This window comes from Oreochromis aureus, linkage group 23, assembly GCF_013358895.1.
Source record: "Oreochromis aureus strain Israel breed Guangdong linkage group 23, ZZ_aureus, whole genome shotgun sequence".
Taxonomy (NCBI): Eukaryota; Metazoa; Chordata; class Actinopteri; order Cichliformes; family Cichlidae; genus Oreochromis; species Oreochromis aureus.
In genome coordinates, this window is record NC_052963.1 from 33301186 (window position 1) to 33322493 (window position 21308).

General features: G+C 42.1%; 1 protein-coding gene across 5 annotated transcripts in view; it reads left to right on the top strand.

The window, feature by feature from the left end:
• LOC116312983 (LIM domain containing preferred translocation partner in lipoma) overlaps positions 1-16388 on the top strand; it is a 180364-nt gene extending 163976 nt beyond the window's left edge. For all 5 annotated transcript variants that reach the window (XM_039606737.1, XM_031730526.2, XM_031730525.2 and 2 more), the window contains 3 exons: positions 3232-3410; positions 7719-7839; positions 10991-16388. In XM_039606737.1, coding sequence (XP_039462671.1) covers positions 3232-3410; positions 7719-7839; positions 10991-11119 — 429 coding nt within the window. In that variant the 3' untranslated portion in view covers positions 11120-16388. The remainder of the gene's footprint in view (positions 1-3231; positions 3411-7718; positions 7840-10990) is intronic.
• Positions 16389-21308: the final 4920 nt, after the last annotated feature.

Below are 21308 nucleotides of genomic sequence, written 5' to 3' on the forward strand. Positions count from 1 at the left end.
TCATTAACTCTCATTCAGTCCATGAAGAGCGCTCAGATGTTTCCCACAAGCTCTTGTTAGGTATCAGAGAGCTACCTTCAGCAGAGTGCAGCGATGTCACACGGCGTGGCCGGGCGCCGACCAGCACATTCTGTGACACACATGCACACGGAATCAGATCATCTGTAAATTTGGCCCGCTCTGAGTTCAGCGTGCCAGGTCATAAATGGCGTGTAGCCTCACTGATCTCCAGCCTACCTCCTGTCAGCCCGAGTTGCGAAAGAGAGAGAAGAGAGAGGTGTAAAAATCTGTGTTGCTACGGTTGCGGAGACGATGAACAGCTTCAGCTCAACAGTGTGCCACATCACATTTCCAGCTGTTTATCGTTTCATGTGCAAACACGGAAAACACGTCTTTGTTCCCGCATTCTTTTACCTTTAGCTGCTCTTTGCACTGAAACACAGAGACACATTAGTGTTCGCTGGATTCTGAGGAGAGAAGAGGCATGGAAGTTTTAAAGTCTTGGCCAGACAAGCAAACTCCCTCGCTTACATTACAGGAACTGAATGGAGTTTTTTAGCTTTTTTATTTTCTCGTCAGTATTTTTACAAGTGCGGGCTAATTGATTAATTATCATCAAACCCTCCAGTATTTCTGAAAACTGAGCTGACTGTCACTTGATCCAGTAAAGCTGCAAATTACAAGTGGACTTGAAGCGGAAATTAGTGAAACATTTTCACTAGACAAAAGACTTAATATTAGACTCCCAGCCTTCATGGTGTGTATTTTTTTCTGGTGTGAGCGTCTCTTTCTGTCACCCGACTCTCATGTTCAGAGCGGATCACATGGGACCGTTTGACTCCGTTACGTGCTTCGTTCGCCATCGCAGTTCTCATCCTGACAGACAGCTGTGTCGAACGCCGTTTTGTTGGGCCGTTCCCAAACGGTGAGAAGCTGAACTGGACTGTGCGAGCTCTCATTTGGTGTTGCCAGAACACTTTACAGCAAAAGAAAAATGGCTTACAATGAAAGAAAAAGGGGGGGTCGCGATTGACTTTAACACACTCTACTCACCCCTCGGTTCAGCAAGAGGCTGTCTGACCTAAATTCACTTTACCTCATCTGCCTAGACATTTGTTTAGCCTTCTGGGCAAACACTTAGAGAAATGTTTGAGGGAGAGAGGAGGAAAAAAAGAATACATATGCTTGAATACATCACATTTAGTCAAGGGAAAAGTAAAACCCGGACATCTGCAGACATATACAGCCCTCTAGTGGCAAACTACAAGGGACCTGAATGTCTGACAGGGAGGGCATGAAGTGATTTATGCAGAATTTCCTAAACCATCTGTGGAAGTCGTGCCCAACCGCAGACCATGAGCATTCTCTGTGTTGACATCAGACCCGGGTTTGTGTAACAGACCTTAATAAACGTTACCTAATCCCAAATAACAGGAGTCACGAGTGAATGGGAAAAACGACAGCGGCTGAGCAGAATAAATGAATTGAGGTCATAGAATCTTACCATCAGAGAGAAAGAGAGAAATTTTGTCTTTTGAGTACTGTACTCATTACAATGGCCCGGAGGAACTGTGTGCTGTGAAATCATATGCTCTAGTTAAGCTAAACAAGGGCAAGGTATTCCCACATGAAGGGCAGATGAGAATAAGTAAGTAGAAATGCAGGCAGATGAGTAAGAGTTGAAGATGGTTTAGTGCTGTTTGGCCCTGGTATCTCACTCAGATTCTCAGGTTGCAAATATATTCTCCCCCCTCTCTCGATCTCTACCTCTACCTCTCTCTGTCTGTGTGCGTGCGTGAGGCAAACCTCAAGGGCTCAGTGCAGCGAGCTCATTAAAGGCTTTATTCCACTTCCAGGATCGAGCGGGATTGCAATATGGACATTGTTTATACACAAATGTTGCCCTGGGAATAATGTTTATTTCTATTACCATCTTGGAGGGGTGTGGGTGTGGGGGGTGTGGGGGGTGTGGGGAGGGGGGGAATGCTGAGCATGTCTGCACTCATTGCTTTTCATGAAATAATGCCTCTCCAGGAGTGCCTTGAAGAAGCGGCCATTTTTCAAACCACGTTTCTCCAGCCTGCAGTCAGGCGTCAGCAGCCCTCCTCTCTTGCCCTCTCGCCCTCCGGTGGCACGCGATCGTGTTACGAGAGCCGTGTCAGGAGCAGTTTAACCGTGCACTTGAACCAATGAGCCTCATTCTGTAAAAGGCTTCTTCATTCATTTGCATACAGACTGTGAACGTCGGTGCATGTGCCGCACAGCCGGACGGGGGGGCGGCGGCTGCGAGTTTACCTCGGCCGAGCGGTCACAGAAGTGTCATTTTAAGCGGCAGGGCCCGGCGGTGCGACTGGGAGGCAGCCGATGACGCAGCGCAGTGTTGCTACACACCCCGAGCTGTGTTTGGAAACACTGAGGCAGCTTGCTACTACAGTGGGAGCCAATGGGAACAGCTGAACCGTGCACTCTTTAGCCCAGCCAAGCGCAAAATGGGGGGGAGGAGGAGGAGGAGGCGAACAGAGAGACAACAGAGATCCAGGAAATGCCTGAGCGAGGAGCAGCGACGGCGGGGCCCATCAAGTCGCACGCAGCCGCATCGGGCCGCACATTGATCACTCTCACATGATATATCCATCCCCCTGTAATTGCATTGCTGTTTAGAGAGGCAGTCGTTATTTATGAAATATTGAAATAACAAATGGTGTCTCCCGGCAGATATTAAGAAGAGAGATGCCACAGATAAGTCAGAGGCAGGCAGCGGCCACGTCTCCCCGCGGGCCGCTTGCCCAGTCGCCTGGCTGCAGAAATCCTGCAGTCATCACAAAGTGGAAATATTTACTGCTCGCACTCTTGCATACGGGAGGATGGAGTGTGGGTGAGGGCAGCTGAAAAATGACTGTGTTTGTGTTTCGAGAGGAGTGCTAATCAGATTCCTTCAGCTTCGGAGGCATTTGAGGACAGCCGAGCTAAAGGTCCCTAGTGTGGATTTATAAGTTGCACAAGCACAAATGGGCGCAGAGCCACCAGAAGTGCAACACTGGCGACAGGAAGTTTCTAATCACAGCCTACAAAAACTAGAAGAAAATGCAGGGTTTTCACATTTTCCATGCTGGTGAAATTTCTTAGCCAACTTGTTAACAAGGCCCACTGTAAGTGAATCATCAAAATCACTTCATTCATCATCAGGTTTGTTGTGTAACCGTGTGGGTGTCTGTGTGTTTGTGTCTACAGAACACCCTTGAGACCTGCACCATCTGCAGTAAGCCCATCATGGAGCGCATCCTGCGAGCTACTGGGAAAGCCTACCACCCTCACTGCTTCACCTGCGTGGTGTGTCACCGCAGCCTGGACGGCATCCCTTTCACTGTGGACGCTTCCAACCACATCCACTGCATCGAGGATTTTCACAAGTATGTAAACAAGTCCCTTTTAGATTTAGAGCTTTACTCATCGCTACATTTACATTAATAGACGATGTGTACGCATGAGGGAAGTTTGCTTTCACTTGTCATACTGTAACGCAGATAAGAGGTCGCACAAAGCTGGTTATAAGTTTCCCCAGGGTTTCTCCTGTATGTGGCGTTAGCAGCAGCTGACCAATTACAATTATTCATAAGTGTAATGGGAGCAGAGTGGCTGATATTACAAGGGAAGATGAATGGGAAACGTATTAAGAGGTTAAGCATATAATACAGACTGAAAGCAGCACAGCTGCTGCAGACAAAGCAGCAGACTGTGAGTGTGTGTGAAAGGAAAAGCGCTGTAGAATAATATAGCATTAAACGTGTGTGCTTTAAGCGCTTTGGTCAGTACGACTTTATTAATATAGCAGATCTTTTAAAGTCTGAGCTATTTGAAGCCAGCAAGGCTAAATGCAGTGTCTACGGGGGATTTATGAATATCATTCGGACACAGTAGAATCTGATGGATTATAATCAAGTATTTCATGAAATTAGGGCTGCTCGATTATGGCAAAAATGATAATCACGATTATTTTCACTGAAATTGAGATCTCGATTATTTGACGATATTTATTTAACAATAACAATGTATTGAATAATGGCTTTAAAGATGTCAAAAAATAATATAAAATAGTGTGCAAATACTGATAACAGTGCAAATGTTTGCAATATAAAAAAATAAATGAAAAATGTAAACATCTATGTTTAGTGAACTTCAAAATACTGCGTAATACTGGTTGTTCACTGTGTTAATTGAGCAGTGGTCTTTGGCGAGGAAAACGTTACCGCGTTTGTTATCTCCTTGTGTCTCTGGGAGCTGGTGGGATATTTAGTTGCGTTGTACAGGGTAGCGTGAATGGAGGTCTGTGAGGATGAAGCAGGTGTTGTCAAGAGTTTTTCTCTACGTTCCTTCATTGTTTGATCGTATGTCACTTTGTGAGCGGTCTTCAAATGATTGAATAAAGTTGTAGTGTTGCTCTGTGGTGCAGCTACGACACCGTAGCAAAGTTTACACACTATGTCTACTTGATCCACGTCTGACTCCGCGAATCCGTAATGTTTCCACACCACTGCAGTCGTTTTACCTCTCTTTTCAACCAACGGCATTCTTTCTTCAGCAGCCATTATCCTCTCCTCTCCAAATAACTTCTGCTTAGCTTTCCGAGCTTTCCGAGCTTCCCTCGGGTCCTCTTAATTGCGTGTTCGAAACGCAGAGAGGTGCGCTCGATTTGCCACACGGAGCAGCGTGAGAGTAAAGCACGAGGGAGGTGCTAATAATCGGCTCAGTCATTTTTAATGATCGTTGAAAGCCCAGATCGTAATCTAGATTAAAATTCGATTAATTGAGCAGCCCTACATGAAATGAATGTTTTTTATATTTGTTCCTTCAGCTACGGCCTCCATGGTGTTTGAAACTGTTTGCAGCCAACAGAGACTAAAGCTCCATCTAAGAATCTATATTTCTCACTGATGCTCATCCAGTAATTTTGTGCGTGTTGACCTTTAATCTGGAACGTAACCTGCTCCGGAGTAGGTTAGGTTTACGGCATACAGTAGGTTACCATGGTGATTATACCCCTGAAAGAAGTGAACCACCTTCATAGTACAGCAAAGCCAGGATTAACCTTAAAGGTACCTGGATTAGACAATAGCTTCTGGACAGAAACGTGACTCCACTGCAAATGTGCCTTAAACCTTCATTCCCTCTAACGGCCAATAGGGGGCAACTCTTCTGGATATAAAACAAAGTACGACTGTATAGATGATTGTGAGAAAATGACCCTTCGTCTCACTTGATTTTGACCTCGGTGAACATTTTCCTAATTTTCAGTTCCAAGTTTAACGTCTTCTTTAAAAAAGCATTATTTTTATTTTTGTAAGTTACTTTCCTATTCTGAGTAAAAAATATATTAGAGCTCTGTGTATTTTAGGACATGGCTATTTTATGCTCATTGATAATGTGGTGTCCTTTGGTACTCGGTCACTTTCACCCACCATGCTACATTTACCAATGGGTGATGTAATCCTGGCTACATCCGTCTGCTGTACATGTACGTCAGGAGCTGGTACCAGGTTATCGTGGCCAAAAAGGCAACTTAAATGTTTAATGCCAGTGGATGTAATAATCTGTGTCAGGTCAGCGCCAACTTTTTTTGTACGGTCACGGTACAGTTCTTGCTTAAGAAGAGGAGACGAGGATTAGAAACACTTCTCCTATTTACTGAAGCCAAGCAAGGGGCAGCCAATCAGACCAAAGTGGGCATCTAGCGAGCTGTGCTATTTACGGAAGCCAAGCGAGGGGCAACCAATCAGACGAAAGTGGGCATCTAGCGAGCGGGACTTAAAGAGACGAGAACTTAAAAATGTGGGTTGTTTTTTTTTTTTGTTTTTTTTTTGTTACATGTGATGCACTGAGGGCTCCTTCACCACTTAACAAACAGAATCACAGTAGAAATGGATACTGATGTTGCTTTCTACCTGCTTAGTGTCTTAATTCCCCCATAAAGATTTCATGAAGTGATAATATATCAGTGTTGTGTTTACAGCTTGTTTAGCAACATAAAACACAAGACATGCTGTTTTAAAATCCTTTAGTAACTTTGTAAATTCATGCATTTTTAAAGCTCCTCGTCAGAATGTTAGGGCTTCCTTTTTGGGAAACATTGCAAACGGTTTCACAAATCTAGTGAACTGGATATGTAGACATGAATTTAGTAGTACATTCCTGTCATTTTGTCACCCTCCACTCATTGCATAACTGCTAGCTTCCCAGAAATGTTCCTTCTTTACTCAGTGACCAGAAGGGAAACAGAAGTAAAACGCTGGCTCTTGGCGTGAGTGTGCAGCTCTCGGTTTGGGAAGCTCAACGCAAGGCCCGTGTTTAATTTCCCGTGACAAGCGTGGCCTCCACAGCGTGGCCCTTTGTGTCGAGGAATAGCCACGACAAGAATCTTTCTTTTTCTTTTCTTTTCTTTCTTTTTTGGCCGTGGTTCCCCAAAGCCACCTAACCTCTTTACTTCCCGATTCACAGACAATGGATGCATGTGTAGAACAGAAGAACTTTCGGTCATGTGACAGGACCTAGAATCTCACTGCACTTTTCATATCCTCATCAGTTCTATTGTTAGACAGACCTCTTTCTGCTGAAGGCATTTCCAGAGTTGCTAGTTCAAAGGTTTGTTCTGTAAAACTCACTGAGAGTGTCCGATAAGGTTTCTCAGAATGCCTTCTCTATATTTAGTAAATGTAGTTTTCTAGATTTTGTGTAGTCTTCATGTTTGAGTGATGAAATAGTTAACCTTTGAGTGACTTCAAATGTGGCAACATTTACGGGCATCAGCCCTCGTGTATATTTTTATGTTCACAGTTAAACCTTTCATAGTTTTTACAGAAATTGCGCCATCGGTATGATAAGTATGATAATGAAAGCTGTGTCTGGATTATAAATCTCAAAATATCTCAAAATATTTGAGTGTTTCTGCACAAAATATTTGAAATATGGCACACCCACAAACCAGATGAGTTGAGATTTGGTTTGAAACAGAAGGATGGATGTAATAAAGGATGAAGTTTATCTAAATAAATAGAACTTTACAGTATTTTTATTTCAGTTTTGTATTAAAATGGTTGAAAACCACAGTTAATGTCATAAGAACGTTCTAGAATATCTTCCGTAAATGTTGAAGCGGGTTCAACAGTCTATGTGAAGAGCAACACAGACCACAACAATCGCAGTGATTTAGCTTTTTGGTCGCTTTTTCATCATTTCTTTGCCTCCCTAAACCGTGACTCACACATGGAAGCACAAGTCCTGATAGTTGCACCGAAAGGCTATAAACATTTGTCGATGTGCCCGGCTGTCAGATGATAATCACGGGTTCTTAGATTGAGGGGCTGCACAACGTGAAGTTTGGCGAATACTGTGAGAGCCGACGGTCAAGAAATCATTCGTTTATTTATTAAATCAAGAAAAATGTCAAAGCTTTTCTTAGTTTTAGCCTCTCGGAATGATTTGCTGCTTTTTCTCTGGGATTTCGTGTCACACAAAAGCAATTTAAACTTGAGTTTAGAGATGTCCTTTTTGTACACGTACAGACAGAATGATTAATAGATTAATTCGCTAATGAAAAGAGCCATTAGTTGCACCTCTGCTTGAACCGTGCAGTAAAACTCGGCTAATGGCAAACAGTCAGTAAAGGTCACATTGTGTCACATTGTTCTGAGCTTATTTCTGTTGTTCTTGGTTGTTTTTCGCAGGAAGTTTGCCCCTCGCTGCTGTGTGTGCTCTGAGCCTATAATGCCGGCACCGGGCCAGGAGGAGACCGTTCGTATTGTGGCCCTGGACCGTGACTTCCATGTGCAGTGCTACCGCTGTGAGGTACGAGCTCTGTGTGTTTACCTCTCCCCGTGTGTGTGTGTGTGTCTGTCCTCTATAATTAGCAGTGATGGTTCTGAATAATGTTGCGCGGCTCCAGGTGACAGTCATTACTGCATAAAGGTATAAGGCATAACGTACACACCGATCCCCCGAGTCACCTTTTCAGCGAGACGAGTGAATCATCCCTCTCTTACCTGCCTCGAAATAGCTTCCCGTCTCTCCTCTGCAAAGTTCACGGACTTACATAGAAACCAATCTGTCAGGCGCCGCTCGCCTGCTTGATAAGCGGCGCTGAGACGTTACGTGCCCGGCTAAAAGAGAAGTAACGTGTCACATTGTCAAAGAGCTGCGCCAGCGTGAGCACACAGAGCGTTTGCCAGACATAAAGGTCAAAGCAAAGCAGAGCAGATTAGTTCAGCTGAAGGGGCTCAACAAGAGAAGAATTTTGTCACCAGGGAGCAATGAGTAGATGGAGTTCTGTGTGTGTGTGTGTGTGTGTGTGTGTGTGTGTGTGTGTGTTGGGGAGAGAAAGGAAGGTTGAGTGTAAGCCAGTGTCACAGACAATGGAAAAATAATGCCATAGCATTGTGTGCATCTGTACATTCTGTTTGTTTCTTGGCATGTAAAGAGCGCACACCTCACCACATCTTACCACAACACACAGAAACCAGCTGAAGGCTGCAGTCAGACTACAGAGCTGCAACATTTGGCATCCCCGGGTTCACGCTGCACGCTTACAGCCCGACTTGGATCATAGGGAGTCCCTTTTCCATGTCGTGCACGGAATTTGATTGTTTATTCCCACAGAGCATTTAGCATACTTCACAACATCCTGACACAAAAGCTCCTCGACAGTTTCTTTAGTTCTGATAGCTCAACCAATAGGAGGGCATTTTTTTTAATTATTTCTACTGCTCAGCTGTGTACACCTGTAAACATGAGCGGAACAGAAGAGGAGTGAAGCTGGTGGTGCAACTCAGGACGAGCTGTGAAATGGCGCCGACAGATCGGTATCGCACACACTGCTCCAGTTGCCATCGTCAGTTTACATTCTTTTCCTGGATGTCAGCGGCGCCTTCTGCTCAGTGACATCACGCAAATCGTGAAAGAGGTCAAGCGTGAATGACCGAGAAGCAATGTGTAGTTTGTCATGTCTCCAAGCCACAAAAAGGCACAGTTTCATGACTTTATGATTGCCTGATGTGACACAGGGACACACATCATCTGAGCCTGACAACACTGTGTGATAACCGCTGTAACAGAATGTAGAACGATGGTTAATTAAACTGAATAACTGAATATGAATAACAAAAAATGAGATAATAATGTTATGTACTAATTATTAGCTATGATATAATCAATCATAAATGTGTGCCATAAAAATTAGTTTATTAATTCTGTATAATTAGACCTGTTATGTATTAATTTTTTAACAAGAGCATCATTTTTACAATAAGCATCCAGATAATGTTCACAGATGAAAAAAGAACTATAGATTAAAACTGAATAACAATAATCGTACCAATTATTAAGAGTGGTGTTGCCTAATATTGTAGCATAACAGAAATCTTCAACAGCCGATTTTCAAGTAAGGCTCACAGAGCAGAGCGAGCGGTAAGAACACAAACACAGTCATCTCTCAGGTATTTGTGAGCTTCATGATTAAGAGTGCGTCTGCTCCCAGACTGGATCAATCAGAGCAGAGCTCAGTAGTAACTCAGTGTTACTTTGCTTTGAAAAGGGCCAAACAAGAGCTAAGGCATATTGAAAAAGAACACGCGGAGTCTACAAAATCTCCAAGAATTAACAAGATGTGATGCATGAATCAGCCAAGTGCTTCAAAAAGGAAACGATAATCAAAGAATCAACCACAAAAGTCTCTGTCAGGCTGCGCTGCTTTGAGCTAAAAAGGCTAACACGCTCACAGTGACAAAGCAAACAGGCTTACCACTTTTTTCTGTCTCATTGCTAACTACCACTACATAAGAATATATATCTCAATATGACATAAACTAAAGGCACTAGAGTGGAATGTTTTCCTATTTGGTTCATTTGAGGCGTTAAACCTGCAGTTCTGGTTAAGTTTACATAAAGGTGATGCATGCTCAATAATGGTAAGGAATTCTCAGAAAGTTGATTTTGTTCATCTGGATGCAACATTTCATCACTCATCAAAGTGACTTCTTTAGCCTTGTAAACATATTACCTTTCTTATGAAGTCATGCAATTTGGCTACATGCTCCTTTCGTTGCCATCTTTTCAGTTTATCTAAAAAGATGTAAAATTCCATAAAAGCTGTTCGTATAAAACTGAATCTATTGAGCTTTTCCTAATTTCCTACTCTCCATAAATCTCTCCATAAGTACTTATAATCCCTGTGAACCAAACACAGATTCACTGTTGGGCTTGTTGCATCACGTCATTGAGTGGGAATATCCCTAATATGGACGTCTCAGGCACGGAAGCTCCGCCCACAAGTTCAAGAGGGGCAGCCAATCAGAAAAAAGTGGTTTAAAGGGGAGCAGGCTAAAACTGCTTTTTTCACACAAAATTGAGGTGCCTATTTTAAGCTTAAGTTTTACTATGAATGAGGATTATTTCTAACTGTAAAAGCTCCAAAAATACAAAATATTTTCTCCACTCAAATCATTCTCACTGTAAGTTAAAACACAAGAGCACACTTTGCATTAATACCCGTGACAAAGAAAGGAGCCGTAACACAGAGAAATAGACAAATATCTGATGCTTCCACTCCTGAAAGAGACGAGCTAAAATACATTTATATTAGGATCTGTAAAAGAGGACACACATTTTGCAATCATACTTAGAAAAAATGTTCTGCTAGAAACACTTTTACATGAGGGGAAAAAAAGGTCTGAATTTAAATCCTTGAAAGATTGGGAGTTAAGCCCAACTGTGTCTGAGTACTAACCAGTTGTTTCCATTCAGACTCACCAACTGGCAGAGAACCGTAGCACAGGCTTTTCTGCAGAGAGGCTCCCGTAACGTGACACTGGCTGAGCTTTTAAATAGCAGTAAATGTGTCGTTTAGAGCCTGAGTGCAGAGAGGAGGATGAATGTGTCTGACCGGTGAGCGTGGATAATGACCCTGTTTGTGTTTGTGGACTAACGGACTATCTGTGTCCTGCAGGACTGCGGCTCCCTACTCTCGGAGGGGGATAACCAGGGCTGCTACCCGCTGGATGGACACGTGCTCTGCAAAAACTGTAACACCAGCCGCATCCAGGCCCTCACCGCCAAGGCCACCACTGACCTCTAAACAGCTAAACTGTGATAACCCGGCCCTCGCTCGCTCTTTTGGTTTCTTGCAAACATCCACAAAAGCCTGCATTCCTCATTTACATATATATGCCTCTATATAAATGTTCACCTTAAGTAACAAAACATACTGTGGCATCACATTCACACGCTCACATATAATTATTTACTCGGTACAATCACTGCAGAAGAGTTTTTCTTATTTAAATTTTTTTTCCTGTAGCTTAGCATAAAGAGAGGAAGACATGAGAAGCAACTGCTCTTCCTCAGTCTGAAGGTAAAAAAAAAAAAACAATGTCTTCCAGGATCTCTAAAGCTCAATGAAAGAGGGTTTAGTTATAATTATATTATATTGCATTATTTTATTGTAAAAATGCTAAGCTAGCTGGTTCATCATTTAACTCTAAGCCATAGAGCTTTTAAGCATTTCCTACAATTTTTGCACTGCTACTTTAAATCTAAATCCGTCTACAATATACATCACCACCCCCTGTTATCATCCTATTATCATATTTATCACCAGTACATATCTTTTAGCCAGGTTGCACGTGCATGCACGGGCCCATAATGTTCCTCTCTGACTTCTTCTTCTAATCTAAAACAAGAGCAGGACGTGCAAAATGTTTAACATGTTTACTGTGCAGGTGAAGTTGTGGATGGATGTCAGTGTGTGTGTGTGTGTGTGTGTGATTGTAGCTTTAGCAGTATTTTTAGGAAAAAACGTGTTTGGTTTTTTTTCTGCAGCACAAATCAGAGTACAGTACACAAAATGGGATGAAATTACCCAACGAAGGCTTTCAAAACAGTTCCGCATAACTCCAAAAAGCAAATCTAAACTGCCATGTTTGTATGTATTTCCACATTATTTAGAGTAAACTGCTCTGTACCGCAGGAATGATAAACAGCTATTTCCGCTGTCGAGAACAAAAAAAACACACCTCCTTTTTAGCACAATATTTTCCTTTCAGCTGGATATTCTTTCATGCATATGGTTGATTATTTTCCCTTTTGGCCTGAGCAGCACAATCATATAAACACAACCTTGTGTTGAGTTTAATTCTTGTTGTTTTTCAGCCTATAATTGTGTAACTTGCCCCTTTTTAACGACCATAGACGAAAGCAGTGATTGTTCTTTAAGCATTCTCACAGAAATAAAGAATATTCCATGCCTATGCAATTTTTAATGTTAATTGCATCGACACTTTATGAGAAATTTTATGATTTAAGGAAATATTTTACATGTACAGATGCAATCATAAGTGTCCTTATTGTAACCCTGTAATCAAACTGTGTGTCTCTGTGCTTTATGTCAGTGCTGATTGTTTCATTAACTCTCATCTTTTATATTTGCTGTTTGTTTCAAAGTTGATGGACAAAGAAGGGACCGTGAGAGTTTCCCCAAAATAACTGATTATATTATTTGCTCGATCCAAGAGCGATGGACCAGACGCTTTAGAGCTTAATCCGATGGTTCATTCCGATGTTACAGCAGTACTAGGTGAGTTTAAGGTACCTTGTGGAGTATGACTTTACTGTTTATCACAAAAAATGACAATCAAAACACAAAAAAGACATCAGGCAAAGAAAACGCCTTCAAAAAAAGACCACAAAGAAGCACACAGTGTCTACACCGAGATACAGAGTGACACAAAACGACTGCAAAGACAAAGAAGACCACAGAGAGGCACACAATGATGGCACAGATATGCAAACATTCCAGCAAAATTATATAAGACAAGTATAAAGACTGTAAAGAGAAAAAAAATGGTTCGGCTCCAAAGAAATTGAAAGTAAAAATTGAAAGTAACTACAAAGAAACTACATAAACCCTGGAAAAAAAACCTAAAAATGGTGACAAAAAGCCTTTAAAAAAGACAAGATAAACAAAAATTTAAAAAAAAAAAAGAAAAATGAAAAGAAAAATGTTTCCCCATCCAACCAAAAAACTGAAACATGCAACATGACAAAACAAGTAAAAAGAATTTTAAAAAGGCAAATGGCAACATGAAGTGAAAAATTCCAACAAGAAGTAACAAAACAAGTAAAAAGCTGTAACGAGATGTAGAGTGACGACAAAGTGACAGAAAACAGCTAAAAAGACGAAACGAGAAAAATCTACAGAGATGAAAAGACAACGAAGTGATGTGAGACGACTATAGTGAGGCACAAATCAAATACAAGCAGATGCACATGACCACAAACGTAAAATGACAACAGAGAAATCCAAAGCGCAGCTCTGCAGCCACAAAAACAGTGAAGATCACCTACAAGCTAGCAGAACATGAGGTTCATACGAACATTCAGCTGTTTTATCAGAAGAACAAAAGTGAAACTTTATGTTGATTTGTTCTTAGAAAATCTCCACATGGTACTTTGAAACTACAAGTAACTGCAAGTTGCAGTGGTTTGCTAGTTTATTAGCTGGAGCAGTTTGCAGTCAGCCACATAAACCGAGGCGCATTATTCCCGAGGCTCGATCAGAGCAGTTCATTCTAACTTTCATTTCAACAATTCATGTATCTCCTCTTTCCCGTTTTCCTTACACAACATTTAGTCCTGTTTATCGCCTCTGGTCTCTATTTACTGCATCAGATGTAATCAGTGCGTCCTGTTACAGCAGAGTTTCAACCAGGGTATCGCTTTGTAAAGACGACTGTGCTAATAAGGTAAACAAATTCACCAAACCTTTACTGTCACAGATTTTCTTTTTTTGCTTGTTTATTCTTTAACTTAAAAATTGACAAAGCTTTCTATTTGAAATGGAGCGGGGTATTTAAAGTTGAGAAGGTGGAAGCTGGTTAGGCAGTTTACATTCGGTACTAGCTCACATGCCTGCAGCACTAACGGAGCGAGGGCTGATTCTCTAAAAAGGTTAGGCAACATAAACTTCTCGTCCTCAGGACATTTTTCATCAATATTTGGAGCGCATTGCTGTACACAAAAGGTCCATCGGTCATATACAAAACCCCCAAAATACAGCATTTTTACAGTTCAGTAAGTAGCGAGTGCACTGCGTCGACTAAAAATCTGTAATCTGTCCTAAAGATCTTTAAAAATGTCTCCACGGTGTCACAGAACTGTTTAGAACCAACGTCTACAGTCATCTTGAGCATCTCAGCTTAATTAATTAGGCGGTGATTAAGAGTGCTAAAGCTGCGACAGTCGGGTCTGTTCTGTCTAGTAACTGGAGATTTATTCTCCTGTTTTTTATTCCTAATACTTTGGGAAAAATATACCATGGCGAGAGCTCAGATGGGATTCGTGCTGCGATAGCATGTCACTCTGTGGCCCTTGTTTGGATAATCAGGCGGCAATATTAAAGATGCGCTGAGACTTTTACACATGAAACAGCAGCTGACCTGCAGCAGTGGACGTGGCAGCTGTGCATTTCTGCCACAGCCTTCTGTTCTGAGTCAGGCTGCAGTTAGTTAAACATTTCTTTAGTTTCGGCCTCTGTTTGCTGATTTGCTGTACTTTACTGTAACAGCTGCCACTCATTCATATTTTAGTAATATTTGATAACAGAAAATACACATCTATAATAAAATTGGGCTGTGTAGAAAATATGATGCATGCCTCGACAGCGCTCAGTAAGTGGATGCTACAGACGTAAACAAAGCCGCCAAAGCAAACTTCCCAGCGTGACAGCAGTTCAGCGCTTCGGTTCAGGAAAATCAGGAATTCTTTCAGATCTTCGGTGCATGTAGGGGTTGAAGTGACAGTAGATACCTTCCTGCCACTCCTTCCCTCGCACCGCTGTCACAAAGACTGGATTGCCCTCCATTTAAGACTCATCCACTGTCGCGAAGCTAACGAGTACCTAGGTTTGGTTTGGGTTGGTGGTATTTCTACTTTGTAAGAATGCCGCTTTTTAACCTTCTCAAGTTCAAGTTCGCTGTCCATCGAGTGAGCGGCCGTCCGAGGTTCCCTCTCGCTCCCCCTCGTCGCCTTCTCTGCCTCCGTCGAACAGTGGAGCTCTTGTTTTGCCAGGAGGTTTCCAGAGTTATTCCAGCTGTTGCACAGACCACCGTGTCAGCTGCTCATGAAAATCTGCTGATGGCTACCAGGAAAACAAAATTACTGCCGCCCTGTTTTAGTTTAGCACTATCAAACTTTTGCTTTACCAGGAGATTTTGTAACCTCTGGCACACAGAAGGAACCAGTCTGCAGTGTTGGTGTTATTATTCTACAGCCATCAATAAACATTTACATCAAAATTTCTCTATTGATGATCTAATGATGTCTTTAACACCTGATTAAGTAGCGTAAGTGAAAGGTGCAGATAATCAACACCAGACTGTGCCGTTCCCTTCATTTCTTGGAGCATGTTAGCATCTTTGGGCTCATTGTTTTGAGCTGAAGATGCTAAAATGCAGTACTTTCATGTTCTCACCCAGCAGCGCGGTTTCTGTGAAGTAGCTTGGATAAAAACCATTTCACTTTTCCAACAAGTCACTCTGGGGCGTCTAGCTGCAAAACACCACAAGACATCATTCAGGAAACCAAAACAGCTAAAAGGCAAATGAATGTTGGACTTCCATTTGCCTGGAATCCGACTCCAAACTGCACTCGTCCATCACTGCCGTTTGCTATTTTCCTCAACAGAAGAAGAAGCTTTATTATCTAGAGAAGGCCTTTACATTAAAAGGATGTAATGCGCTCACAAAGCAATAATCAGATAATATTAATAGTTATGAATGATTTCAAGTTGGCTTATTAGCACGTTTTCTGCTCAGCATACCCTGGTCTGGTCCATGTGCACTAATAAATCTCTGCTGATGCGCTGAAGCTGTGTCAAACTCATGTATTGGTTATTTTTATGGATAGTCTTTGAACATGTTACGCTTCCTTTCATTGGAGCACATATGATGCAAATCCTCTCATATGTAGATATAAAGAAATCGGTTTCATAAGTGAATTTGTTTGCGTTGTCTGCTGTCGTCGTCGTAGCCCCATCTGTAAAGTGCCTTTGGCTGAGCAGTATTGAATCACCTTACTCTTGCTGTGTATTTCATGTTTCCTCTTTCACCTCAAAGAATTTCACTTCTTTACCTTTTTTTTTTTTTTTTTTTAACCAAAGTAAATAAAGACGATCCCCTTTGTAGATGTCTCCATCAGGTGCTTAAGGCTGCAGCCGCCGAGCTTTAACTCACCTCGTATAGCCCGAGCCGCTGTTTTGAGTAAAGCATCTGTTCTTGATCTTCTGAAGGGGCTTGATGTAGTCTTTTTTTTTTTTCTTTCTTCCTTCAATAAAAGCTTTGCAATAGCAACACGTCTCTGTGTCTTGCTTCCTTTTGCTGTGTTTTGTTTAATTATATGAAAAATCTTAAACCTCTCTCTCTGATTCGGGCCCGTCCACCCCCTCCCCCGCCGCCCGGTTAACACTTGGCCTTTCAGCTCCTGGTCCGGTGGATTGCCCAGGTAATGAGCTCGTTCTCTCTGTCTTCTCCTCGTGCCACCTGTTGGTGACTTCCTCTGCACTGTACCTGCAGATGAAAGAGATTTATCCCCAACAAGTAAAAGCCGTGACTACTTGACACTCTCTTTCTTCAGTAGCAGCTAATGCACCTGCTTACACGTCTCCCCAAACACTCCTTAGCTGGAATCACCAGCCTAATAGAAATCCTACACTTGCAACACTCTTTTGTGTATAACTGAGACTGTGGTTTAATTACACCAATCCTGTGTCACAGTCTCTCTTGCTCTTTTTTTTTTTTTTTTTTTTTGTTAGGGCCACAATCAGCAAATGCACTCGACTATGAAGTATGCTCACTGCTGGGATCAGCTTGATGGAGTTGTTAGAATAATTTAAAGACCTTTTTTTTTCCTTCTTTCTAAACTGCCACCTTTCCAGGACCTGCTTGATTTAATCCTTTCCATTTGTCATCTTTACTCGTGAGCTGCAGATCAGCAGTAAGTCGCTGAGCACTTTATTTCCTTCTTGCAGACTGCAAAATTGAAATGGTACGAACGAGGCGATCCGTCTGCAACGCTAGAAGGCCCTCACGCGGGGTTTCTTCTGGTCACTGACGACTGATGCACATGAGAATGTGAAAGCAAACAGAGGCTGTTTATCCACAGCTGGCCTGATGCTGACAGTAAATACTGCGGTTATATCATCGGCTTGTTTGCTCTCCAGCTCCTGACGGGAGCTGTAAACTGGAGAGTACGCACTCACCCCCCCCCCGTTCCTCTGCTAGTAAACTGAAGAATTTGACATGCCAGCAGTGAGGAGATTTCCTCGTAATTTTTTCCTAAATATGCTGCAGGCGATCCTGTTTGTGTGGGTGGGTGTGTGGGTGTGTGTCTGAGGGGGAACGAAGGCCCCCCCAGCAGTTTAACCGAGGACTTGCTTTACTGCACATAAATCTGGTGTTTACAAACAAATTGATGAGTGATGGGCCCTCCAGCCAACATGATGTACCCTCCAATTTCTTCTTCTGCATAAGAAATCCGGCGTCAAGTCTCCGGGGGCCAGCTCCAGCATTTTTGAATGTCTTCTTCTTATACGCAGAATTGTGCCCTGATTTATTTACCGGGAAGCAGAGATGAGCATGAGGGAGCAAAATGGGCCGCTATCACGCATAATCTTGCACACTCTCGATTTAAATGAAGCTGTCATATGGTCAGATTTACATAACATTACAATGTGGGCCGACATCACAGCGCTCTGAGCTTAATGTTATTAGCTTTAAAGTGAATTCCCACTGTGCATTTGCATCAAGAGCATTGATTTTGTGTGTCCTTGACTTGGCTAAAGGCAGTGATGTAATCACTGAGTCAGTGTTGCTCTGGGTAGAACTTCGACAGATCACTCTGAGACACAAATCCGAGCCGTCCCAGCGTGCACGCTGAAGGAAACCGTTATTAGTGCCTTTTCTTGATCTGTAACTGGCTGCGAGCATCCAAGGACTGGCCAAGGTGGTCACTGGGTGTGAGGGCGCCGGCCAACTTTGTGTGAAGAGAAGCTGCAATTAATGGAGCTGTTTAAAAGGAAAATATCAAAGCTTTCTCACAAAGCAAACTTTTTCCTCTGTCGATGTGCCTGTTTTGTACAGCAAAAGCCTGACTATTGCATGACTCATTCATGAGTGAACAATAAGCATCTTAAGTGCCATTATCCGTGCGGCAGAGTTTCTAAAACAACTGCAATCATGTAAAATGGAAACGTCTCCTCTGGCGGTAGCTCTGTTGTACAAGCATCACTCAGACTCGTTTATATCTCCTCTGTTTGTTTCCTCTAATGCTCGGCTACTGAGCAACACTGCGCTCCAGACTGGAGTCTTTTTGTTAATCCATTAACATTTAATAGTGCTCACCAAATGTAATTTTAAGACAAAAAAAGGTTCGATAAACTACTTGTGTGCTGTAAAACAAGATGTTAGGCTGATTAGAGCGATTTATCATGAAGTTAATAGCTTCATCATAGACTGTATGTAAAAGATGATGTAGCTGTAGCTGTTTTGAAGCTTTGCTATTAGCTTTATGGCAGAATGGAGTGAAGCCAGGGCTAGCTTGCTTGGTTACCAAGTTTCATCTGAGGTAGATGCTAGCAAATTGGCACTAAACAACAGACTAATAAAATCTTAGAGTATCACTCCCCAAGACTGGAGCTCAGACGTCTTCGATGGGCTGTTAGTACAATTAACGGGACAACAGCCGTATTATTGGTTAGATAATTGCATTAAAAACAGTCCAGATGTCCAGTCCAGGCACTGAATCAGCCTAGAAGACAATCCCACACTCAGAACGGCCCTGCCCATTCTAAAAATAAAAAGAACAAACGTTTAAGCATCAGTTGAGCACTGCAGGGATGACCTGTTTTTTGTAGACCAATCTCAGGAGTTAACATTGCCCTGGTTCCCACCTTAGACTGTATATGAAAAATTATCATCCTGATGCGAAGAGTGGGGTTTTTTGGTATCGGTGTCTAATATCAGCTTTTTGAAACCAAACATCACCAGCAGGGGGCGGGACACTACATGCTCATAGAGCAGTGACTCATCAGTCACATGACAGGCCGCCCTGCAGCATTCCCTGCTAACCTCATTTTTGACTCTAATAATAATAATGATAATAACATTGTTTTAAAATAATGTTGTACTCTGGGTGGCGTGGCGGTTAGCATGTTCTCCACCTGGGGTTTTCTCCGGGTACCGCGGCTTCCTCCTGTACGCGCAGTTAGTAGACTGTAGGTGTGAACGACTGTCTTTTTCTCTGTGTTAGCCCTACAACACAACTGGTGACCTGTACCTGAATCTTCCCCTGTGGCAGCTGGGATAGGCTCCAGTCCTACGTGACACTGATTGAATAAGAGGAAGAAAATGAATGGCTAGCTGTTGTATTTTCCAAGACTCGCATCCAGAGAATGAAACCATGATCACCATCAGATCAACTGAGCACGTTTGAAGGGCACTGAGAGACTTTTCCTACAGAGGAGTCGCCCCCTGGTGGCTAATAGGGGAAAAAATTATTAAAAGATTTAGGTCAATTCACCTAATGGCTTCAAGGTAAGAAAATATCATCCAGCTTCCACATAATGCCTATGTGTGTTCCCAGACTCTTTTATTACCCAGTTCCATTAGCACACATTCAATTTCCTGCTGTGTGTGTTGCAGAATTTGACATTTTCAGGGCTAAAAAACACATTTTAGCGACGTCATAAACTGGACTAAACACATTGAAACACTTGGACGTTTAAAGATCCTGGGGCAAAATCTGATTTTTGATTATCGCAGTTCTACGACAAACTCTGAGCATCAACATAAAAATATGAACATTATTTTAAAATAGCGGAATTACAGATGAGCTAGAAGATGAGCCTGGTATCAAAATTTGGGTTAAAAGGTGACCAGCCACATTGTTATCCAAAATGAACCTCTATATGATAAGAAAGTTAATTGAAATGATGATGTATTCGATGATGCTAATGCTTAGACATCAGAATCATGATTGCAAAAAAACCCTGATTTTGTCTGTGGATTCTGGCACCTTGAGTGGGTTTAAAGTGAATTTGGTTGTGGTTTTTAATAGAGCATAAATATGTTTGTCAGCCCAGAAACTTTCATGGTGGTATCTCCTGTACTTGGTTAGTTCTGAGGATTTGTGAGGGCTCAGAAATGCTGAAATTTCAACCCACTCGTTATTTTACTTTGAGGACCTTTGCTCAGAGAATGGTAATATGAAGATCATCATCATTTATTTATATAGCACTTTAAAAACACACCTGGTAGACCAAAGTGCTGTACAATACTAATATGCACATTGTAATAAAAAAATAAAATAAATTAAAAAAAAAGATAAAATTTTACACGACTTATTTAAATATGCAAAAGCTATTGTAAAAAAAAAACAGCTGATTCTTAATCTTTTCAGATTTGGTTCATTTTATACGGAATGACCCAATCTTTGCAAAACTCTTCCCAAGCTTGACCTGTATCTCTACTGTGTGCACGCTGAGACACAAACGGCAGGTAATAGAGCCACAGAGGCAGCGTCTTTAAAATAAATGCTTAGAAAACATTTAAAACTTGGACTTCAGTGTGCAGTCCACCCACTAGAGATTGTGTTCTGATCCAGAGGTTACAGCGGCATCGCTTTCATCAATTTACAGCCTTCTTTTTTTGCCACTTTTAATTACAGCTCTTGCAAATCAAGCCAATAATACAAGGACAAAGGTCAACTCATTAATATGTACTTAAATGCTGTGTTACCCCAAGGCTTTTATTGCCATACATTACATATTGGATTCGTTTTTTATTATTCTTATCCAAATGTAGTTTCAGTCTCTTCTCACTGTTTTAGCTGCTCACCAATTTCTGATTTTATAGGGTGGAAAATTAAGTTGACCTCTTGACCTCACAGTACACGGCAACAAAAGCAGAGAGGTTCAACTTTAAATGTAGTTTGACCTTATCGACTGCAGCTGAGAGCATGCCAGGATTTTCTGTTATCACTTTAAACCCGAACATGAAATCAGAGCCGTGAACCTGCTCCTTTTGTTTAATTCGCAATGTATGTTTTCTAGTATGAAAAGGTAATGATGCAGCTGCTGCTTGTTGGCCTGTGCCGCTCAATCACCCAACCCTCGCAGTCTGTCAGGCTCGAGCTGAACCCACCGAGTCGAATCCATTTATATGCAGCGCAGAGGGAAGCGTTCAGATCCGGATAAATCCTCAGACTTTACTGAC